At 43.8% G+C, this 22,722-nt stretch overlaps 1 protein-coding gene and 1 long non-coding RNA gene across 4 annotated transcripts in view; one reads left to right on the plus strand and one right to left on the minus strand.

Moving 5' to 3' along the window:
- The window catches only part of CDC42EP3 (CDC42 effector protein 3), a 33,303-nt gene extending 12,063 nt beyond the window's left edge, over positions 1–21,240 (plus strand). For 2 of the 3 annotated variants that reach the window (XM_016943174.4, XM_009442246.5), the window contains exon 2: positions 16,370–21,240. In XM_016943174.4, the coding sequence (XP_016798663.1) occupies positions 16,605–17,369 (765 nt within the window). In that variant the 5' untranslated portion in view covers positions 16,370–16,604 and the 3' untranslated portion in view covers positions 17,370–21,240. 3 annotated transcript variants of the gene reach the window in all.
- LOC134807821 (uncharacterized) overlaps positions 643–22,722 on the minus strand; it is a 169,127-nt gene continuing 147,047 nt past the window's right edge. The window contains exon 4 of the long non-coding RNA XR_010149148.1: positions 643–9,277. This is a non-coding gene — a long non-coding RNA (uncharacterized LOC134807821). The remainder of the gene's footprint in view (positions 9,278–22,722) is intronic.

Genomic DNA, 22,722 nt, shown 5'->3' on the forward strand with positions numbered 1-22,722 from the left:
GGTTGGTTTTTTTTGTTTTGTTTTTGAGACCGAGTTTCACTCACTCAGTTGCCCAGGCCGGAGTGCAGTGGCACAGTCTTGGCTTACTACAACCTCTGCCTCCCGGGTTCAAGAGATTCTCCTGCCTCAGCCTCGTGAGTAGCTGGGATTATAGGCACCCGCCACCACACCCAGCTAATTTTTGTATCTTTAGTAGAGACTGGCTTTCACCGTGTTGGCCAGACTGGTCACGAACTCCTAACCTCAGGTGATCCGCCCGCCTCGGCCTCCCAAAGTGCTGGGATTACAGGTGTGAGCCACCGCACCTGACCGTGAAAGGCTTTCTAAAGCTGGCTTCCCATGGGTTGAACTGGCGAGAGGCACATGGCTCACTCTGTGCATGTCGCATCACCAACTAGAGCCTGTTTTCTTGCTCTCAGACGGCTTCAGAATGAAATGTCTTCCAAAAGAGTGTTGATTTTTGGCCTTCTGTTAAGTTTAGTGTAAGTTTATGCTGGTGATGGGGATTTGTTTTGTATTCCCTGTGGGCTCACCCTGGGATGGTGGTGCTTTACTTGCCAGCCTGGGGGAGTGAGGTTCAGAGAGAGGTCTCTCAGGGTGGTGCAGGGAGTAAAGCAGGGACTTCTTTCAAATTCCGTTCTTTTTTCAGAATGGGGAATTAGACTGTTGAACCCAGAACATTTGGGAGTTTTTCACACTATATTTAAAACAATCAGTTTAGGCAGCCAGATCCCAAGGTCTAAAAGGAGTAAGGTTAGAAGGAATCCTCACCATGAGCTTCCAGCTCATCTTCTTCCTTATGCAGCTCCAGCTTTTTGGGGTAATTTATAATGAACATTACCCCTTCCATTGATTTGGGCTCATTGCCTGCCAGGTGCTTTGCCAAGCACTTTATGCTCGTTGTTACCTAAGAAGACTCCCACCTTTGCCATTTGCACTTCACGGATGGGGAAACTGAAGCTCCCAAAGGGAGTCACTACATGGCTCAGGACCATTAACTTAATACCAGGAAGGATGGGAAAGGGTGATGAAAATTGTATTCGCTGGTAAAAAGTATTTTGATTCTAAGGCTAGTCTTACTTTCCTTAAAAACATTACTTTTTTTTTTTTTTTCTTTTTTGGAAACTTCCTAGACGCTAGATGTTTCTGCAAATAGAATCACAGAGCCCTACCATCTGACAGATGGAAGGACCTTATCTCAGCCCCAGTCTCGTTCTGACATGATATAACCAAGGCCTTAAGTGTTTAAGTGACACAGAGCATGAATCTTCCTCCTAGGCCCAGCTCTGTCAAACTTTTTTTTAAGCCAAGGAAAAGAAAATCTTAAGCCTGACATATAAGCAGATAATAACATAATTTCTTTGGTTAAAAAGGAGAGAGATTGGCCCTACTTATCAAGTATTTAAGAAAATAACAATATGCCCTTTTGTTTTTTCTCTTCTCTCATACATCACTAATTCTCGTGGGGTCTGTCCAGAGACCCTCAGATGGCTATGACTTTTTCAGCCACCTCCTCGTGCTGTCAGCTCCTGGTAGCCTTGCCGTCCGGTTTATAAGCGCCAGCAGCCAGAGCCTGCACCACTGTGCGCAAATGGGATTATGTAATTAATTTTAACCCAAAAGCAGGACTTCTATTCATCATCATTCAGTTCATTCCTGTGGGCTTCATCCAGCCCCAGCTCTCGGTCCAGGTAATTCTGAACCCCAGTTAGCCACTGGCACAATGAAGCTCCCTCTATGTCTCCTGTTTATCTTCAGATTTGATAAGTGCATCTCCTGTGTCTTCCAAGTCACTTGCCCTATTAATAAGATCCCTTTAAGGCTTGGCTAAAATTGGCAGATTACAAGTAATTGACCCATCTAGCAACTGTGTCATGTATGTAAGCAAGTGAGGTGCCAGTGAACTTTTTATCAGTGCCTACTGAGCATATATCCCCTAAGTGTTCAAAACCCAGACCTTTACTGAAGATACATGTGATAGTAATCACAAGTAATTGTCTCTTCTTTTTGGAAAATCAAATCATTTGCCTGTGTGTGTATATATATATACACACACTATATATATAACACACACACACACTGTACACACACACTATATATAGTATACATACATATACATACATACATACTACTCCCTATAGTTTTTCACAAGGTTTTCATAAATGGTTTCATGATCAAAAGGAGACAAGTGATTTCAGGACCTTAGGCTCTTCCTTACTCATCAAGCCTGGAAATCTGGACTCCCATATGGTATGAAGTCCCTTCCAATGATTACTGCTCCACTCTGGCCTTCCATTTCCCTTTGACAGGGTTAGTTGTGCCCACTCCCTAACCCTACACCCTCCAGATCCCATCATTTCCAGGTCTGCCACTTTGAGGTTCATTCCATTTACTTTTTTTTTTTTTTTTAACCTTAAGGTAGAGGCAAAATAGAAGTTGAATAAATCAGAGAAGGTAACATTCCCCTTTGGTCTCAGCTTCCTTTTTCCTTAAAAAGTAAAACCAAATGAACAAAAGTAAAACCAAAGTAACTTAAAATGAACTTTAAATGGAAGTAAAAGGATTTTCCTCTTAAAATCATCCATAAGATAAAGTAAGTGGGTCAACAGAATTTAGGAGAAAAAAAATGTTAGATTGTTTGTATTTATTTATGTCTTAAGGTCAGGGGCTACTGTAAGAGATCCCAAGTTGGTATGAAAACACCACTTTTATCTGACCTATATAGCAGTTGTTGTAATTTTCCCAACTCAGGGACGTTTCATTTGTTCCTAAGGCTGGAAGAGCCCCAACTGAAGATAACCGATGCGTGTAGATGTGAATGAGAAGATAGCCCCAGCCCTATGTCCCATTGACAGGGGAATTAACTTCTAATCAAGCTGGTGGTAGGAATCCCTTCCAGCTGTGGAGACTGTCCACAGGATCAATAGGAACCATTTTAGCCTCATCTGCAACAATTTTATTAATGAGTGATACAGGCGAAATTTAAGGAGAAAATAGAAGTGTTTATTTTGGCAATGAGAATAGTTTCCCCTCCACTCTGTATTTCAGTGGATAGTCTGGTCTCATTTGGGGAAAAGATAATGCCTTGTGTTTACATAGCACTGTAGATTTTAACACTCAGCTCTAACACCTGTGGTTATTATAAAGTTTGGGATGATTATCTCCATTTTACATGAAGGTAACTGGTACCCAGTGTATCAGGGCTTCTGCGTCTTACAGGGATGGCTCATGGTTTTGGTCCAGCTCTTTCCCCGCTCAGGCCAGGAACAGCAGTGAGACAGCAGTTTCGTTGGCCCGTACAGTCGGTGTTTCATTTGGTTTGGTTTGGCAAATGTTTTGATAGGTTTATTTTTCCCCACGTATCTGATCTGTGCCAGTCACACATTGATCTTCCAAACAACCCTTTTCTATAGACTGTCCATTGTAGTTTCTTGAGGCTTCCTTGTACATTTTAGGCCAAATGAGCCAAGTTCTCCCTTAACACATTTCCTTTTGAAAACAGAAAAGAGCAAGTTCATTGTTTCTCCAGGGCCTCATTCTTTAAGTTTGATTTAAGTAGAATCACTGAGTTTGAATTCAGAGGACTGTATTGTCAAATTTTTTTTGAGTCTTACCTAAGACACTATTTGCACATTGCATTCAGGGATAAGAGTCGTATCTCTTTCAAACAGCATATCCACAAATATTTGCCTTAAGATCTATATTTTTTATCTGTATATTTGCCAAAGATCTGTATGGTCCTGTAGAATTACTCTGGCTTGCATTGATACACTGTTAAATTATTACCCTGCATGGATAGGGGAAGGTTCAAATGGCTTACAGATGGAAAAATGAAAGCCTTTACCACAAGAAAAGAGGAGACAGCTTCTTGTTACATGTTTGTTTTCTTCTGTAAGAATCATAGATTCCATCTTGCATTTTCAATAGAGCAGGCAGGGTTAAAGAGGAAGAGGCACAGCAATGTCTTTCAAGCTTTCTCATTTGTTTATCCATTCAACATTTTTTTCAATACCTGCTATGAATAAGATCTCCGTTCTCTCTCCCAGAGTATAGCCTAATTGGGGAAGAGTTAAATAAGTAGTGATAATAATCCAGTGTGATAGTTGCTAGGTTTGAGGTGTACACAGGACGCTATGGGAGCTTAGGATGCCATGGGGAACTGGCAGGAGATTCAGTTGCAAGTGTGGCAGGCCCCCCAGATTGCTGAAGTGGGCTTCACAAGCTATTTTATCTTATCTGCAAGCTGTAGCCTTAAAACCCTTGAAAGGTTTTAAAGCAGAGAGTGATAAGGTTACATGAGGATTCTAGGTACCTCACTCTGGTGTAGATTGGAAGATAAGGTGGAAGGACCGGGGAGGCAGGGAGGTAGGTGAAAGGCAAATGTCCTTGTGCAGGAGAAAGATCATGGGGGCCAGGAGTAAGGCTGATGGAGCAGGGATGAATGAGGAGAGACAGTCCAGACAGACTGATAGGACTGTAGGACTTGATGTAGAGATGGAGGCGGGGAGAAGTGTTGGGATGATAGCTAGGTTTTGGAATTGAGTGACTTCTGCCATTTACCAGGAAAGCATAGTTTGGAAGGCAGATGCCTAAGGCAGGCAGGGGGAAGAAAGATGGCAAATCCCATTTGGGACAAGGTTTATGAGTATTATATGGGACAAGGGAAGCAAAGTAGAGAAGTCTGGAATATAAGGGAAGGGAAAGGCCAATCAATGCTTTTCAAACTCTCTGGGAAGGGCCACTGTCTTTTTGTTTGTTTCCAGTTCCAATGCATTGTACAATACTACTGTGCACAAGGAATATGGAGCTTGGGCCACACACAACCCCCATGCAAGCTCAACAGCATACAGCTCCCAAACTTGTCAATAGCCTGTTCAGTAAGAAAAAAATCTGTTGGTCACATGCTTGATGTTATGGCAATGTCAAAAAGATCTTGCTTTCAACTTCTGTTCTTATCTCATCATGGACTGTGTGAACCCACTTTGAGTAGCACTGGTCTGGACTTAAGTAGATGCATGTGGGTTGACGGTAGTGACTTGGAAGTTATCCCAAGAGGTGGTATGTGATTGCCGGGGGAATTGTTGAGGAGCGGGGGATGGGCAGCAGCCATCCAACCCTATGAAAATGCCAACATTTAAGACAGGGGTTCAGACTTCTTCTGTAAGGGCTCAGTTAATACTTTGGGCTTTGAGAGCCACATACAGTCTCTGTCACAGGCTACTCAACTCTGACCTGATAGAGCAAAAGCACCTTTACTGGGATTTCTCAACTTCAGCACTACTGAGATTTGAGGCCAGATAATTCTTTCCTTTGGGGAGTTGTCCTGTGCACTGTAGGATGTTTAGTAGCATTCCTGGCTTCTACCCACTAGATGCCAGGAGCACACCACCCGCAGTCATGAAAATCAACAATATTCCCAGACATTGCCAAATATCGCGTAGGGAACAAATATCACCCTCAGTTGAGAACCCCACTGAGCTGTAGACAGTACATAAATGAATAGGCATAGGTGTGTTCTAATAAAACTTTATCTATAAAAACAGGCAGGGGGCCGGATTTGGCCCGCCTGTAGCTTGTAGACCCTTGACTTAAGGGATGGTCAGAAAGAAAACTAGAAGAGCTTATTCAGTAAGATTTGAGGGCCTTCTGTGTCCCCAGCTCAAGAGGAGGCTCTGTAAGTGATTCAGCATAAAAAGGAAGAGAGTTTTCTCAACAGTAACACTCATGTATAGCCCTTTTGCTTACCTTATTCTTCTTGAGCTCACCAGCCACCTGGAAATATCAGGCATTAAAACCACAAAACAGGAAACAACAAATCACATAATACAAGCCCTCCACAACCCCTAAGAAAACCCCTAAGCAAAGCAGTAGCAAGGCTGGATTACGTGAGGTGCATTCGAGTAGACTTCCTCCAGGAAGGAAGTGAGTCTGGAGCAGGTCTCAGAGGATGTTGTGAATAGAGGCTGATGGTAAGAAGGTGGGAGAGCTTTCCATGTAGGGAACACAAGGTTCTTAGTTTCAGGTTAGGAGGGAAATGAAGTGTCAGTTAGGAAGCTAGGGAGCTATTGTCCCCAGTGAAAGCCTGTGATTGTTCACTGTCGCATGCAATGGGCTTCCTCTGGGAAAAGAATGAACAGCACTTAACACGATTTTCTAAGAACAGGATGTTTGTTTTTCTCCTCGAGGATGAGGGGGCCTTTGTTACTTTACAATTCAAATCTTTTGACGTTTACCACAAAGTCAAATCCCTTTTGAGATTCTTTTTGACAATAGCAAAAATACTGAAAAGTCCTAGTGAGTTAGAGATGGAGGGACCAGTGTCTAGGACCCTTCTTCTCATTTTTGGCTTCTGACAAGGTCAGGTTAGCATCTCCACCTCTCATCAGTGTTGCGCTCTTGGTGTGTCATTTCCTCTTGGTGCTGTCAGACTTCAAGATACATAGTCTTCAGGTTGGCAGTCCTTGAGTTATCAAATCGGCAGTGGCTACAGAATGCAGCTATGGCTGCAATCCTAGCTCCTCCACATTTTGGGTGATTGACTGGAGACACAGGCTTCATCTAAGACTGCTTCCCAAGAGGTATGCTCTGAGCATTACATGCCTGCCTGGCCCACAGAAAGCACTCATGCTAGCTAGTACTCTTCACAGGTGTAAATTATTTAGAGAACAAAGTATTTCAGATTTGTCACTTTCCAGAGAGCCTCTGTAGACTTGCTCTAGGGTTTGGCCCCTGGGAGCAAGTCAACCTGGCTCTCATGATGGAAAGTCTGGCAGGGGTTATGGATTTAACACTTGTGAATTTGAAGTTCACTGTGGGCCATGTGTTGTGGGAGGCAAAAGATGAATAAGCTCATGCCCACAGAAGAACTTTCAGCCTAGTTAGAGGGAAATCATTCAACAAATATATTTGTACTAACACATATACAAATAACGCAAGGATGTTGGCAGTGGAAGTAGATTGAGAGTAGAATGACGACTACCAGATTCCACATATAGCCAGTGCTGGTATCATACAGAAAAGCCATGTTTCAGCCCATCCAAGGAACATGGATTATTGTAGACAGCCCTAGCAGGGTGGCAGAATAGCATGGAAGTCCTGTATTTGTCCCTTTACCCCATCAGAGAACTTGAGAATGTGGCCTAAAGGCAAATGGCTAGGAACTTTGCCCTCCAAGGTAGTATGGGTTAAATGACCATAATCTGAATTTCTGGACAGTGTCAGCTAATTATTTGGGATCATTTGAAATTACCATTACCAGAACTGGAGTACTGCATAGAATAATTGCTGACTTAAATATTAATATTTTGTGAGCAACTGAGAGCAAGTTCCTTGCTTTTGAGCAGAGATTAGAATGACTATCCTGGCTGAATACTGCTGAAAACTTCAGAGTCAAGTTCTCTTCCTGTATTGATATTGTCCTTGCAGCATCACAGACCAAGTCAGATCCATTAGTTGTGGAAACACGTGAGCAGTTCACAGCAATGGCCTTATCAGAGATTCACATCCATGAAACTAGAGTGCCTGCCTGGGTGCTTCTGACCAGCCCTGGTGCCATGTACAACACGTCCTGATAAATGAACCAGGCATGAGAGGACTTGCCCTCCTCCTGCCTTGTTGTAACTGCCAGAGATCTGTGTCCACATTGAGTCTTCCCCAGTAACTCATTTTTATAGGAAAAAAGGCCCTAATGGCCTCTGTTCAAAAGTGCAGACTTGGTGCTATGTGAGGTGGACCTTCTGTCTTCCAATTTTGCTTCTAAGAGATCTTTCAAATTAGATCCCATAAAAATGAGACGTGTACACAAATTAGCACTGAGTCTCACATATGGTATTTGTGGGTCTGTATATAATCAGGGTTGTAAAAGAACAATAAATTCAAGCTGTAGCTGAATCACAAATGAAAGTCCTTTAAAATAATGGAAGGTGAGATGTATCAGACTTTGAATGGGTCTTTAAAATACCGTCTGCTCATTCTGGCTAAGTTCATTTGCATAACAGAGCTCAGCAGCTGGGGAGCCAGCTAATAGAGTTTCATAGTCTTGAAGCTTAGAGCTATGTCCTCAGTTTAGATGATATGGGGAGAGGGTAAGAATCTAAAAATAGAAAAGGCATCTTCTTATCTTCTCAAATGGGTGGAGTTAAACAGACTGAAAATATGAAAAGCATCCCCTTCGGGTTACTGGGTGCTTCTGGTTACGCTGATTTCCGCCTTAGAAATTCAGCATTGAACTTAAATGAAAATCTAACACTATGGGGTTTTTTTTCCCCTTCAATTTTAAAAGTATTCAGAGAAGCACTCCTACAGAGGTTTGTAAAAGGATTGACATGAGCGCCCACATTGTAGTAATATTTTAGTGTTTCTGATCCCAAAGATGGGCTGGTCATTTCTATATTAGTAAGAAGACTGCCGTGTTCAAAGAGAAAGCTTCTTCAAGGGAAAGTCTGTGTGCGTTTTTCTACGGGAAAGTGACATGGGACTATAAGGAAATTGGCAGTGATCGTGTTCCCATACAGGAAACTCAGAATAAATGGGAACGTGAACACCTCCCTTCACGCACTGTCAGGGAGGCGCAGGGTAACCGCCCTCCCCTCTGTGAGAGCTTCATCCCATGGCCATACTTGCTGTCCCCTCCCCACCCCAGCCCATTCCATCTTTTGAGAAACCTGAGTTGTTACTTGGAGGAGCCAAAATCTTTCCTTGTAGTTTCTGCTTGGTAGGTCTAGGGCCTCCCAGAACAAGTTAATTCCTTTTTATTACAATTAAATGAATCCTTCAGATCCCTTAAGATTAGTTTTCTCTTTCTATGAGTTCTCTTTAAGCTGCTCTATTCCTTCAGCCTCTTCTCACATGTCCTGACCGAGCTCCTTCACTTCCTCCCATTTGCCTCCCTCTGAACATGCGGGGACATGTTCCAGGTAGCCTTTATCCCTTCTAAATGTGGAGCCCAGGATCATGTTCTGGGCGCTTGGCACAGTGGAATTATTATCTTCTGGTTGGCAGCAGAGAGACATAGCCCACAGATGGTTGGGGGTAGGGAGGCGGCGGAGGGTACTTGGCCGAGTCATCATCCTCCCCTAGGACTGTTGGTTCCAACATGCAGGAGGAGTCGCTGGATACTCTGGCATGGGGCTCAGATGGTGCAGTAGTGCAGTGGTGCCGTGACTGGCCGCATCGTGCGACTGTGCTGAGGCAAAGCGAAAAGTGATGAGAAGCTGGAATGTCCTTGAAGGATGTGACAACCGAGCCAGAAAGGGGAAGTCAGATGCAGGCTCAGTTCCTGCAAGGAGGAGAAAAGAACAGAGCCACAGGTCCCTGGGGGCAGTAGCACCCCTCAACCCACCTGCCCATTTTTATACATGTGTGTTTTAAATTAACGCTGCAACCTGTTTTGCAGGATGCAAATTTTTCTTTTTTACTTTTTCTCTCCACTGAGAATTAATCTAAAAACAATTAGTAGGCAAACCAAACATTCCTTTAAAATAAATGGAATTTTAAAAATATCCCAACTCCTTGGTTCTTTTCAGAGTCCTGTAAGTTGCCAGTGCATCAACTCTAAGTAACTTAGGAGCTGATTTTTCCGTCTGTCAGTCATTTTTTAAAACCCCTTGATTTTCCCTTCCTCCTGGCTGCTGCCCTGTTTTGATATTTTCAGCATCATTCTGTTTGCCAAAAAGATGGTAAGAAATGAAGCAAAGCACCGCTTCAGTTTTTTTCTTAACCAAATTATTTATTACTGCTGTGATTATTTCTATTATTATCACTGTCATTTACGCTTCAGTCAGTCACAAGAAACTAGAATTGTCTAGCCTAGTGCAACCCGGCTCTCTTCCTTCCTTACAAAAACCATGGCCGTAGCTTCCTCTCTGGTCCTTTTGTGTATTGAAACTCTTGGATTTCTCACACAACCTGTAAGGGAGCATGTCCGTTCTCAGCAGCACTGTGCCCACCTGTCTGCCTGCCACATGTGTTCTCTCTGACCTGCCACATGACTGACTGGCAAGCTGGACCCTTTTGTTGGCAAATCTTCTCTCTCTAGTGCCCCAGGAACTAGAGCATTTGTTTTTAAAGGAATCTAACTTCTGAGATGAATATTATCTCCAGTGTTATCTACGAAGGGAAAGAGGAACAAACCATGATCCAAGAACTAGGAGAAAGTTTGTGGAACTAGAAAGAAACCAGGAATAATTGTGGAAAGTTCAAATTTCAGGGTCAAGGTTTTTGAGAAAGGGCTAACTATAAGAACCTTTGTCTGTCTTTTAAGATTTAGGTAAGATAGTGGGAGTAGAGAAATGCAAGAAAACTAGAGAGCCAGGCATGGTGAGGCTCATCTGTAAGCCTAGCTGCTCGGGAAGCTGAGGCAGGAGGATCACTTGAGGCCAGGAGTTCAAGACCAGCCTGGGCAACATGGCAAGACCCCTTGTTCTAAAAAAATAAAAATTGTTTTTAATTAGCTGGGAATGGTGTTGTGCACCTGTAGTCTCAGCTACTCAGGATGCTGGGGCAGGAGGATGGCTTGAGCCCAGGGGTTCGATGCTGCAGTGAGCTGTGATCATGCCACTGCACTCCAGCCTGGGTGACCACATGACTTGACCCTTGGTTGCAGGAAAGGGGTTCAAGACGAGGAAAGGACAGACACGTGTGAATGTGCTCAGCACCCTCGGATGGCTCAGTGCCCACAGGTTAATGCTGGTGTTAAGAGTTTTGACTGAGACAGAAAGCTAAAATTCTCTCATCTGGGTTGTGGAACACCCAGGAGGGCCCGCTCCCTAGTTGTAGTCTAGTAATTCGCTTCCGGCCTGTAAGCCTCTCCTGTTTAGCTCCTCCTTTTCTCTTTTCCCAGCATCCCTTCCTCCAAGCAGATCCTTCTTCCTTCTGGGCAGAACGCAAAGCCCTGGGGTTCCCCTGACTCATGCTGACTGTTCTGATGTGTTGGTCATCCACCAGCGGTCTCCTGGAACCCAGTTGTCTTCTATTTTCTTTTCTTTTTTTTTTTTGAGAGGGAGTCTTGCTCTGTCGCCCAGGCTGGAGTGCAGTGGCGCGATCTTGGCCCACTGCAAGCTCCGCCTCCCGGGTTCACGCCATTGTCCTGCCTCAGCCTCCCGAGTAGCTGGGACTACAGGCGCCCGCCACCAGGCCCGGCTAATTTTTTGTATTTTTAGTAGAGACGGGGTTTCACCGTGTTAGCCAGGATGGTCTTTATCTCCTGATCTTGTGATCTGCCCGCCTCGGCCTCCCAAAGTGCTGGGATTACAGGCTTGAGCCACCGTGCCCGGCCCCAGGTGTCTTCTTAAAATGATGAGGAGGGATGGGATTTCAAGTCATGGCATATAGGCCCATTCCATCATCAAAGGTTATGTGTGTGTGTCACTAGTCACCCTTGCACAAGGAGCTGTCCTCACGGGCCCAGGCGATTCCACCTGCCTGCACTTCCCTCCTCGCTCATGCCCTGGCCGGCAGCTCCTCCTGCATCCTCTCCCACCTGTTGAATTTTCTCACTTTCCTTTCCGACTACAAATGTTTCTCTTCTGAGATCTCTTCCCTTTTATAAAGTAGAGATCCATGCTGCCTCTTTGGTGAAGGCCTGATCGCAGAAGCAAAAAGTGATCTGTCCCATAGCCAGGGTCAGGGGAGATGTGGCTCAGGCCTTTTGTGAAGTCTTCATATACCCACACACTGTCATTGCAGATGCTGCTTTTAGACACATTTTCCTGATGTTTGTGTTATGATTAGTAACTCATAGTAGGCTTTTCAGGACCTAACAGCCATGTATAAAATTGGCTCTCCAGGAAAGCCTAATCTGAGCCCTGCATACACATTTATATATTTGTGATTTAAAAAAAAAATAGCCAGTTCATTAACATGATTTGAAAATCCAAAATCATAAAAGGATAGGGAAATTTCTTTGCCACCCTGTTCCCCTTCCATCTACTTCCCTTTCCATCTCCTTCCTCTCTCTGTGGACAGTCACTATTATTACTTGTGTGTTTCCAGAAATACTCTATAGATAAGCCAGTACAAATATAAATACACGCATTTGCACCTCTTTTTTTTCCTTTGATGATGTACATCTTTGGGCTCTTCTCGGATGAGCATATTAAGCACTTCTTTGTTAGATCTGAGTAGTATTCATGTGTAAGGATACGCTTAATTGAACCAGTCCTCCATAGGTGGACAATTAGGTTGTTTCCAACTCTTGACTGTTATAAACTGTGCTGGTTTGAACAGCCTTGTTATTTCTATGTGAGTTGGGTAAATCCCTGTAAGTGCAATCTGAGGTCAGAGGGCATATGATTTGCAGTTTTGATAGATATTGCCCCACTGCCTCTACTGAGTTTGGACCTGTTCGTACTTCAACTGTCAGTCTATGCAGGGCCTGTTTCCCATCCTCATCAGCCCAGCACATTGCCACACATTTGTGTTTTAAACAGGCTTTGGAATGCACCCCTTTCATAATTAGGGAGCAGACAGAATTCCCAGGGAGGGTGCTCATTAAATATCATGTCAAGACCTCAAAGCTCAGAGCCCAGCCATGTGGCTTCGTGCTTGGTAGCCATGCAGCCTTGGCAGAGTGGCTGGATATCAGTTCGTCAGTAGTGATCCATTTGTAAAATGAGAATAGTCACAGTAACAGCCCCATGGCTTCCTCAGCTAGTCCATGTCAAGGGTTGGAACAATGCTCGGTACATAGAGAAGCCCTCAACAAATATTGACTTGTAGCAAGTGCTGCTGGTACCCAGGAGATGCTCATACCGTCTCCAGGAGCAGCTACTTCTTGCTAGGGAAGAAACTATCCCATTAGGTTTCTGCCTAAGTAAGTAATTGGCAAAGATTTTGAAAGAGCAGTGAGCCCAGGAAGCAGAAGGGGAAACTGATCAAGCTGCATGGACTTAGCCCAGAATGTTCAGAAAGGAGAGGAGGAAGTGGTCAGTTCGAGAAATTATGGGCATTGGATTATCAGCGTTGGATTGACTCTCCTGGGATCAATCATGGTTGGCCCTGAGCTGGGGAGGAAAGAGAACAGATGCAATAGAAGGACTAGATCAGAGCTGCCAGATACTTTCCCAGCAGCACAAACGTCAATTTATCTAGAGTTGTAAAACTGACATTTTGCCCAAAATTCTTTAACTTTCAGGGTATTTGGGAGCTGTTAGGATTGGCAATTCAGATTCAATTCAAATTATTTTTTTCTATAGTCCTAGAAGCCTATGCCCCATCATGCAGTAAATATGATGTAAATATTTGTAGAAAGAAAGCAAAATGCCTCTGAAGGTATCTTCTCTAGTATCTCCTACTCACCAGAATCTCACTACAGCTTAGGTAGCCTCCCCACCAACCCTTTTCTTGCCTTTTTTTTTGCTGCTTCCCTCCAACCTTTGCCTCCATGCCACCGACATGAAGCCCAACTTCAAGCAGGACGAGTGAGCCTCTGGTTGGAGGCCCCTGGTGCTGGTGCCTGTGGCTGGGCAAGGACTGACCAAAGGCTGGGGCTTGACCAGCATCTTCCTCCCTGGTGGGTGCCCAGCCCCCACCAGCTTACGGACTGGGCCCTCCCTCCCCTGCACCCTCAGCAGCAGGCACTTTCTCCCCCTTTGCTCTTCCTCCTCACTGTCCCAAATCCTTGTTTAATTCAAGGGTGTATGTGAATGATCCAGTCAGAGTGGCAGGGAACTGCTCTCTGGCTACATTTTCATGGGATTTTTTTTTTTTTTTTTTTTTTTTTTTTTTTGAGACAAGGCCTTGCTAGGCTGTAGTGCAGTGGTACAATCATAGCTCTCCACAGCCTTGAATTCCTGGGCTCAACCAGTCCTCCCACCTCAGCCTCCCAAGTAGCTAAGACTACACGTGTGTGCTACCATTCTCAGCTAATTTTTTAAGAAAGTTTTTGTAGAGATGAGGTCCCATTATGTTGCCCAGGCTGGTTTCAAACTCCTGGATTCAGTCAGTCCTCCTGCTTCAGCCTCCTGAGTAGCTGGGACTACCTGCGGGTGCCCCCATGCCCAGCTAATTTTTTTTTCATAGAGACAGGGTCTTGCTGTGTTGCCCAGGCTGACCTCAAACTCCAAGCCTTAAGTGATCGATTTTTTTTTTTTTTTTTTTTTTTTTTAATAATTGGAACACCCTGCCCTGGGACCTGGCCTTGCATAACCCTGCCTCCATCAGCTGACCCCAGGCAGCCCTGGCATGCCCTTGAGTTGTGATGGACACACTGTATCTTTCCATGGCAGCTGCCTTCCTGGCCATGTGTGCTGAGGACACCACTCCTGTGGGCAGCTGTTCCTCAGGCCACCCAGCTGCTCCCGCAGGCAGTTAGCCACACTGTGCCCAAAGGGCAGGGAGGCCACCTCTGAACAGCAAGGGGCCCTAGGCCAGGACTAGGCATTGTACACTCATACAGGAAGGAAATTCTGATGTTTTGACAGGAAGAACATGGGCTTCAACTTTTGTTACCACAACAAGACCCAAATTAGAGCTAAAACTATGAGAACGAGTGTCAGGACCCACGATCATGTCATTGCTGGCAGCCCCATGGTCAGCCCACTCTGCATGAATGCAAACCTCCTCATACTTTCTCTGTGTCCTCCCCATACCCAAAGCCAGAGTGGGGCTGGCTCTCTCCAGTGCATTGTTCCCAGCCTTCTCCGGCCTGGGTTGCTGGCCAGCATGCTGACACGCTGAGCTAGCTGCTTCCCAAATTGAGTTAGCTGTTACTGAGCCAGTGGGTGGTGGAGCACAGTTCTTGTCACCTGCCACTGGTAAATGAATTTAAAACTCTTGCTGAAAGGAAAGAAATATGGGGCAGATGCAGACAGCCGCCAGCTGCTACAAGCAAATGTGGCTCCCTTCAAAACACCAGCTAACCCACCCAGCCCTTGGAGTATTTATTTGCAGGCTCTGCAGCCAGTGGGAGGAGCGCCTGAGGGAAGAGGTCATGGCAGAGCCATTTGGGAAGTTCCTGCAGTGGGAAAGGGTTTAGCTTCTCTGTGTCAGCATCAGAGGTGGAGGATTATTTTCAAAAGATAAGAGCATCTCATTGGCAAAAGAGGACATTACAACCCCAATGCCTTCTTGTAGCTCATCCCTCTTAATCTTATCATATAGTATGTGCAGGGAGGATATGTTGCTTTCTACACTGGTAACAAACGACCACAAACTTGAGGGCTTACAACATTTACCATTTCACAGGTTCTGTGGGTCAGGAATCTGGGCAGGGCTGAGTTCCAGCATCTCCCTGAGTTATGATTCAGTGTGGGTCAGGGTGGTGGTCTCATCAGAGGCTCAACTGGGGAAAAGATCTACTTACTTCCAAGCTCCCCAACATTGTTGGCAGATTTCATTTCCATAGGCCCTTGCACAGTGTAACTGCTCACCTCTCCACAGCCAGCAAAGGGAGTCAGGGAGTCTTCTCCCTTGTCAGCTCAGATGAAATCTCCTATAATGTAACCTAATCAGGGACCTATTGCCTTTGCCATATTCCCTTGGTTAGAAGCCAGTCACAGGTTCTACTCACAAAGGCATTAACACCAGGAGGCAGATCATGGGGGCTCCCTTCAAATTCTGCCTACTGCTGGGAGGATATAGCCTTATCAGTAATGTTTCAGAAGTGTTCCCAAGTGAAGGCCCAGCCTGTAATAGAGATTCACAATGTTTTCTCTTTGAAGTGAAGTAGTTTTGTTCATTTCCTCCCATCTCAGAATGACTTCAAATCCTGACATCCTCGACAGCCCAATACTTTGCCACAACCTGATTCCAACTCTGGCTCTCTTATTTATTGGCTCTATGTTATTGAGAAAAGGTAACTTTCTGGGAGAAGGGCTTATCCTGAATCTCCGTTTTCTTATCTGTAAGAATGTATTCCACTAACATTTTGTAGGACAGTAGCATATAATAGTTATTGTCACTTATTAAATAATTCCAGCACCTTTCCTTTAGGACTGTTCATTTTACTGCATTAACTTATGTACATATGGAACTCAACAATGAAATATTAGTGTTGCTAGTATGCACATCAAAGCAAAAGGAAACTGTATTTTAAAACAAACAAATCCAGTTGTATTTAAGGAGCTGAAATCACTGATCCTATGCTTACAGCAATTCTTAGAGGAAAATGACTAAAACCATAGACATGTCCAGAAGATGTGTCCATGGCTATGTCTAAAAAGTACTGGTGTCATAGATATGGGGTTTTTAGGTCTTTCTCTTTCCTGTTTTCTCTAAGATGAAAATTTTTATCCACTTACTGGAGGGAAACAATAAGTTCAGCATTAGTTGAAACTGGCCCTGCCATTATTTACAGGCTCTTGTGAAAAGGGAGGCCCTAGGGCACCCAGAAGGGTCTTTAGCTTATAACCTGCTTTGGTTTCTTCTGCAGGTTTGTCCTGGTTGTGGTCAAGACTGGATGATGTAACTGACTCTCTAGGAAGCCTCACTTGGCCGTAACCTCAGGAAGGTTCTCTTTGACCTCATCTCATTTCGAAGCCACTTCTGAAGCCACTTGAGAAAAATGATGTGACAGTTCCTATCAAAAAGGATTCAGAAACATATACCATCTGTGAAGAAAGTGGCCCTTTTTCCCGCTTGCAAAATAGACATTCTCAAATTCCAAAATGCCAGCCAAGACCCCAATTTACCTGAAAGCAGCCAATAACAAGAAAGGAAAGAAATTTAAACTGAGGGACATTCTGTCTCCTGATATGATCAGTCCCCCGCTTGGAGACTTTCGCCACACCATCCACATTGGCAAAGAGGGCCAGCACGATGTCTTTGGAGATATTTCCTTTCTTCAAGGGAACTACGAGCTTTTACCTGGAAACCAGGAGAAAGCACACCTGGGCCAGTTCCCTGGGCATAATGAGTTCTTCCGGGCCAACAGCACCTCAGACTCTGTGTTCACAGAAACGCCCTCCCCGGTGCTCAAAAATGCCATCTCCCTCCCGACCATTGGAGGATCCCAAGCTCTCATGTTGCCCTTACTGTCACCAGTGACATTTAATTCCAAACAGGAGTCCTTCGGGCCAGCAAAGCTGCCCAGGCTTAGCTGCGAGCCCGTCATGGAGGAAAAAGCTCAGGAGAAAAGCAGTCTGTTGGAGAATGGGACAGTCCACCAGGGAGACACCTCATGGGGCTCCAGCGGTTCTGCATCTCAGTCCAGCCAAGGCAGAGACAGCCACTCCTCCAGCCTGTCCGAACAGTACCCCGACTGGCCAGCCGAGGACATGTTTGACCATCCCACCCCATGCGAGCTCATCAAGGGAAAGACTAAGTCAGAGGAGTCCCTCTCTGACCTTACAGGTTCCCTCCTCTCCCTGCAGCTTGATCTTGGGCCCTCACTTTTGGATGAGGTGCTGAATGTAATGGATAAAAATAAGTAACAAGATGCCAACTTCTTTCCTTTGGGGTAAAAGGTACAAAAACAAACTAACCACAGTTGAAGAGAAGGGCTTCCGGAGCTGTATTTGCAGTTTTGTGTTGGGTTTTCTAAAATAATATTCTTACAAAGTATTTTTTTACCTGTCATGCCCTGTTTGCAAAAACAATTTAGAAAAAAACAACAAAGCAAAACCTATCTTGGCAAAAAGAGGAAGTGAGTCAGAGCCCATTTTCAGGAGGCATTGGTGATGTTCGGCTCACATAGTGTTTGCAGACACACAAGAAATCTGGCTTGGCCAGGATTGGCACTAGCTATGAAGGGCTGAGCGAGTCACATTAAGGAACTTCACGGAACTTTATAGCACTCCGACATTTTCTGAGCAAGAGGAAGTCAAAATTTATTTAACACCTAAGCCTTTTTGTAGACTCTTTTCTATATATTGCTTGGGCTCACCATAGCGAATTCTCCAGTGTTAAAACTTTTCTGTTTTCACATTTGAACTTTATGGGTTTTGGGGATTTTCTTGTAGTTCTTATATATCCCTATATATTATATCTATATTGCAAAATTTTGACTGTCAGCTACATGTTGGTAAGACACAGGCAAAGTATTACTGTAACTAAGTTATTTTTAAAGTTAAAATATATTTTTACGTGCCTTTGGCTTTTTATTGCAGAGTCTACATTTTATAGATTCTACATCAGATGTTGTCACTTATTTCCATTGGGATTCCATTGTAAGCTGTGTATGTGTGTGTTTGGAAAAGTGTATTCATACTTAGTTTTTTTTTTTCTTCATCTGTTATCATACTTTTAACAGCAACCAATAACGGATTGTAAAGTGTAAAGGCACAGGTTACTCATGATGCTTCTGCAGAGACTGTGGGCTACACCACATATGTTATTTGGAAATATAGGTATTTTAGTACAGTATACTTGCATTACATAGGTACTTCAAACAACACAATAAAAAGTAAATGATAAAGTGAACTTGCTTGTTTATAGTAATAAACAAGACCATAAGAGAATAAGTATAGCTAGAGAAATTGCTTCTCTGAAATGTACATGAGCCCTTAAGGTAAGAGATGATTTCCATCTACTCTCATTTTGATTACTTCCTTATGGTTTGAGAGGCTAGAAACTGAGCCTCTCTACTTTAGGAAAAATGAACATGTGAGGTCAGATTTTTTTTTTTTTAAGTCAACACTGATGCCACCCTCTCAGTGGTCATTTCTGAGCATCTTCCTGACTTGAACACCTTCTACAGCAAACTCTTGCAAGTCCAGTTTCATCCCTGTAAGGCAAATGTCTTTTCACGCAGAAAGTGCCATATAGACAAGATAAAGGCAGCTAAAACGAGGGAAGTAGAGAGCACTTACCTGACCCCAAGGTGCCAGAGATGCCCTGAGGATGGTGGTTAAGGAAACAGGAGCAGGAAATGTACACATAGATTCCTGTCCCTTTGGCAACCACCCCTTCCCCATCAAAGAAAAACACTTGCACACAGTAACTACCAGCTCCTTCTCTCAAACTTGTATTTCTCCTGGAAATGTATCTCAGAAATGACCTCCTCTCCCAACCTCTTCAACAATTCTTTCTTTGGGTTTGGGGTTCTTGCAATTCCATCATCTAAAATAACCTTTGGACTACAGGTAAAATGCAATTAGGACAACTAACCAAGTAGACGAAACAAGTTCCCCTAGGCAGGGGCGTCCAATATTTTAGCTTCCCTGGACCGCACTGGAAGAATTTTCTTGGGCTACATGTAAAATACACTAACACTAACCATAGTTGATGAGCTTAAAAAAATAAAAATAGAAAATTGCAAAAAAAAAAAAAAATCTCAGACTGTTTTAAGAAAGTTTAAAAATTTGTGTTGGACTTCATGCGGGCCACAGGTTGGACAAGCTTGCCCTAGGGCATTGCGTGCTTTCCTTAACTTCTCAGTTGTATTTCGTTATCCATGACTCTCCAGTGTTTTTTCTGTTGGACCACACCCATCACAGTTCACAGTTCCAAATAGAAATTTCCCAGCCTATTCTAAATCTTGTTAATGACGAAGAGTCCAATGTATCTCATTATTTGTAGCCAATTTTAGACTCTTTTCAATACCTCCCCCCCATTTTAATTAGTATTGATCATATTCAGTCTTTCATTTTACTCTTCATCTGTAGCGTGACCTCAAGGTAAAGATGAAACTATTTCATGAAAAGGGGAGGAGTATGGCTGTGCATTAGCTCTACTCCCTCTCTGGTAAGTACTGGGGAGAGAACAGCCCTGCCAGTACTGGGTTTGATAGATTCTAAATATTAATCACACATCCTGCCTACAGTTAGCCATTTTAGTTTCTGGGAGTTCTTTCATGTACATTTTCTTCCATTAATTGAATTAGGTATAATTGAGATGGCAATAAATATGCCCGTATTAGAAAGAGGAAACAAAGCTACATCCGGCTTATGATTTTGTTGAGTCACTTCTCCCGAGGCAGCCTTTCCAATGCCTGGTCCCTTCCCCTGAGAGCAGGTGGACTGCTGGTGGTGGCTTTCTTTCCTGCAGAGAGGCACTTTAGACCCGTACCTGCTGTGAGCTGAATTGATGTTCTCATCCTGTGAACCTTCTCCCACTTTAACCTAATTTATCTTTACTTGTTTAAAGATAAGGAAACCCAAGATGTACTTTATTTGCAAACTCAAAGCAAATGGCGAGCCACCTGTGACCCAATAACCAGAAAAGAAACCATGCCATTTGTATAAGTAGAGACACTTCTTGTTGAGGTAGGCAAGGCTCTTGTGAGCGATTTTTTCCCCTAGTGAGACCTAACAAAAGACAAGCTATATTATTTCTGCCTGAAATTATCTGCTTGAAAAGATCAAAATATCAGGATACTTAGCTCTTCACAAATATGAAGTCATTATCACATTTCACTGAGCCAGAAATCACTGTTAACAGCACACACAAAAGACTACACTGGTTGAACAGCAAAGAGAAACCCGGGTCTCCAGAATCACAGTTTAGTCCTTCTATATTACTGCAAGTGACCTGTTTTTTCTGAAGGCTCCCCGCAAATGAAGTCCTGGAATGGAAAAAATCCCTAAGTCCATAAATTAACTTGATAAATATTTTAGAACAGACAAAAGAAAATATTGAGTGATGTAGTTCTAATCCTCCTTCTAATATGGAACCTGGCAAGACTGAATCATTTTACTGTGAAATATATAAACACAATAGAATGAGCCAACATGATGGTTTCTCTCCAGTAAGAGTTTTTCTTTTGGAAATGAGGTTAACCTAGCCCCAAATCTAGCAATTCTCATAAAATCCGATTTTAGAATTAGCCTCCCAGATTAATCTGAATGATTGACTTATTTTTTCTTAGGCAAGTCAGTAAGCCACCCACTAGACAGCCATATCCAGCAAAATAAGAGAAGTTTCCAGATGCCAAATGATAAGCCACCATCAACCCAGAGGGGAAGCCTTCTGGTTGGTTTGGCTGTATGAGATTCAGGAAGGCCGGAATACCCAAAAGTATTCACACGACATTAACTTATTGGTACTGGCTAAGCAATACATGTATTTCCTAAAGGAGGAGATGGTCTTTTGGTTGATTTATGGACACACTTGTTTCATCTGACTGTAAATATATTGCATGCTTTATTCTGATGGTGCACTATTTCATCCAGCAAGCTTTTCATCTGAGAATGTTTAATGTTGACCTTATTCTTAGAGCAAGTAGATCTAAATATTTTTCAGCTGAGTTATTAGGGAGTCATTATTCTGTGGTACAATGCTGCAGAAAGCATCATGTGGAAGAATGGGAACTATGCTTACTTTATGAAGTGATGTATAACACAATGAAATCTGTTTTACAACTACTGTGCTGCATTTAATTATCTTCCATTTTTGCTGTTAAAAAAAAAATCCGTTAATGATGTCACTTCCATTGGCTCCCGGGAGGTCAGTAATCCATCCTCTGAAGGTCAGCCAAATTTCCCTCATGGAAAACAGATCGACACGGGTAATAGATAAAAACATCTGCCCAAAGCAAAGCCATCGTGCAGAATAGAGTTAATATTCCAGAGACTCATCACGCAGACAGAGATGTCTGCCATACATCAAAATGAGCAAAGCTGAGTCAGTGAAGTGGGTATTATGCTCACCATGAAGTGATTATTGGAGTGTGTCACAAAATATGCACGTGATTCATTGCCAAAAGGATCACTGGGGGAAAAAAGAGCTTTGAGTTCTGGGGAGGGAGAGACCTGGGGCAGTTTTGTGGAAGAGAAGGACCCAAAAGGTACCTTGAGGGTCTGCTGATATCATTTTAGGGAGAGGGGGCATTCTTGGAAGGGAAAGAATATGATGAGCTAACCAAAGGATACACTCACATCCTAGTAGTGCTTCTATTCAAAACAGTCCAGAAACAGGGATTGGAGTAAAAAATGCCCACTTCTAGGTCTGCAAGATTGGGATCCACTCCTGGGAAGACTCCAGTAGAAGAAGATTCTAGAATCAGACTGCTGAACAGGTGGTTCCCAGGATAGATATTTATATAAAATTAGCCAGCATTTTGTGAAAGCTCATGCCCAGTCTATAGTGCCCATTCAGAGACCTGAAGGCCAGAGTAGGGACACCTCAATAGTGAGGCTGATGTGAGGTGCTCAGGGAAAGTCATTTAGGAAGGTGAAGGAAGTGAGAGGGGCTAAGTGTCTCCTGAAACAACTCCAGATGAAGCAAGCTGGTATTGCAGTCCCTGGGCTGAACACACTGGGCAGTTGTCCCACCAGCTATATCCCCAGGAACTTTTTCTTTGAGACAGAGTCTCACTGTCACCCAGGCTGGAGTGCAGTAGCGCAATCTCGGCTCACTGCAACCTCCACCTCCTGGTTTCAACCGATTCTCCTACCTCAGCTTCCCAAGTAGCTGGGACTACAGGTGCTCACCATCATGCCTGGCTAATTTTTGTATTTAGTAGAGGTAGGGTTTCACCATGTTGGCCAGGCTGGTCTCAAACTCCTGACCTCAAATGATCCACTCACCTTGGCCTCCCAAAGTGCTGGGATTACAGGCATGAGCCACTGTGCCCAGCCCCAGGGACTTTTTTTTTTTTTTTTTTTTGAGACAATCTCGCTCTGTCACCCAGGCTGGAGTGCAGTGGTGCCATCTCGATTCACTGCAAGCTCCGCCTCCCAGGTTCACGCCATTCTCCTGCCTCAGCCTCCCTAGTAACTGGGACTACAGGTGCCCACCACCACGCCCAGCTAATTTTTTTGTGTATTTTTAGTAAAGACAGGGTTTCACCTTGTTAGCCAGGATGGTCTTGATCTCCTGAACTCGTGATCCTCCCGCCTCGGAACT

The sequence above is a fragment of the Pan troglodytes genome, chromosome 12 (assembly GCF_028858775.2).
Source record: "Pan troglodytes isolate AG18354 chromosome 12, NHGRI_mPanTro3-v2.0_pri, whole genome shotgun sequence".
In the NCBI taxonomy this organism is placed as follows: domain Eukaryota; kingdom Metazoa; phylum Chordata; class Mammalia; order Primates; family Hominidae; genus Pan; species Pan troglodytes.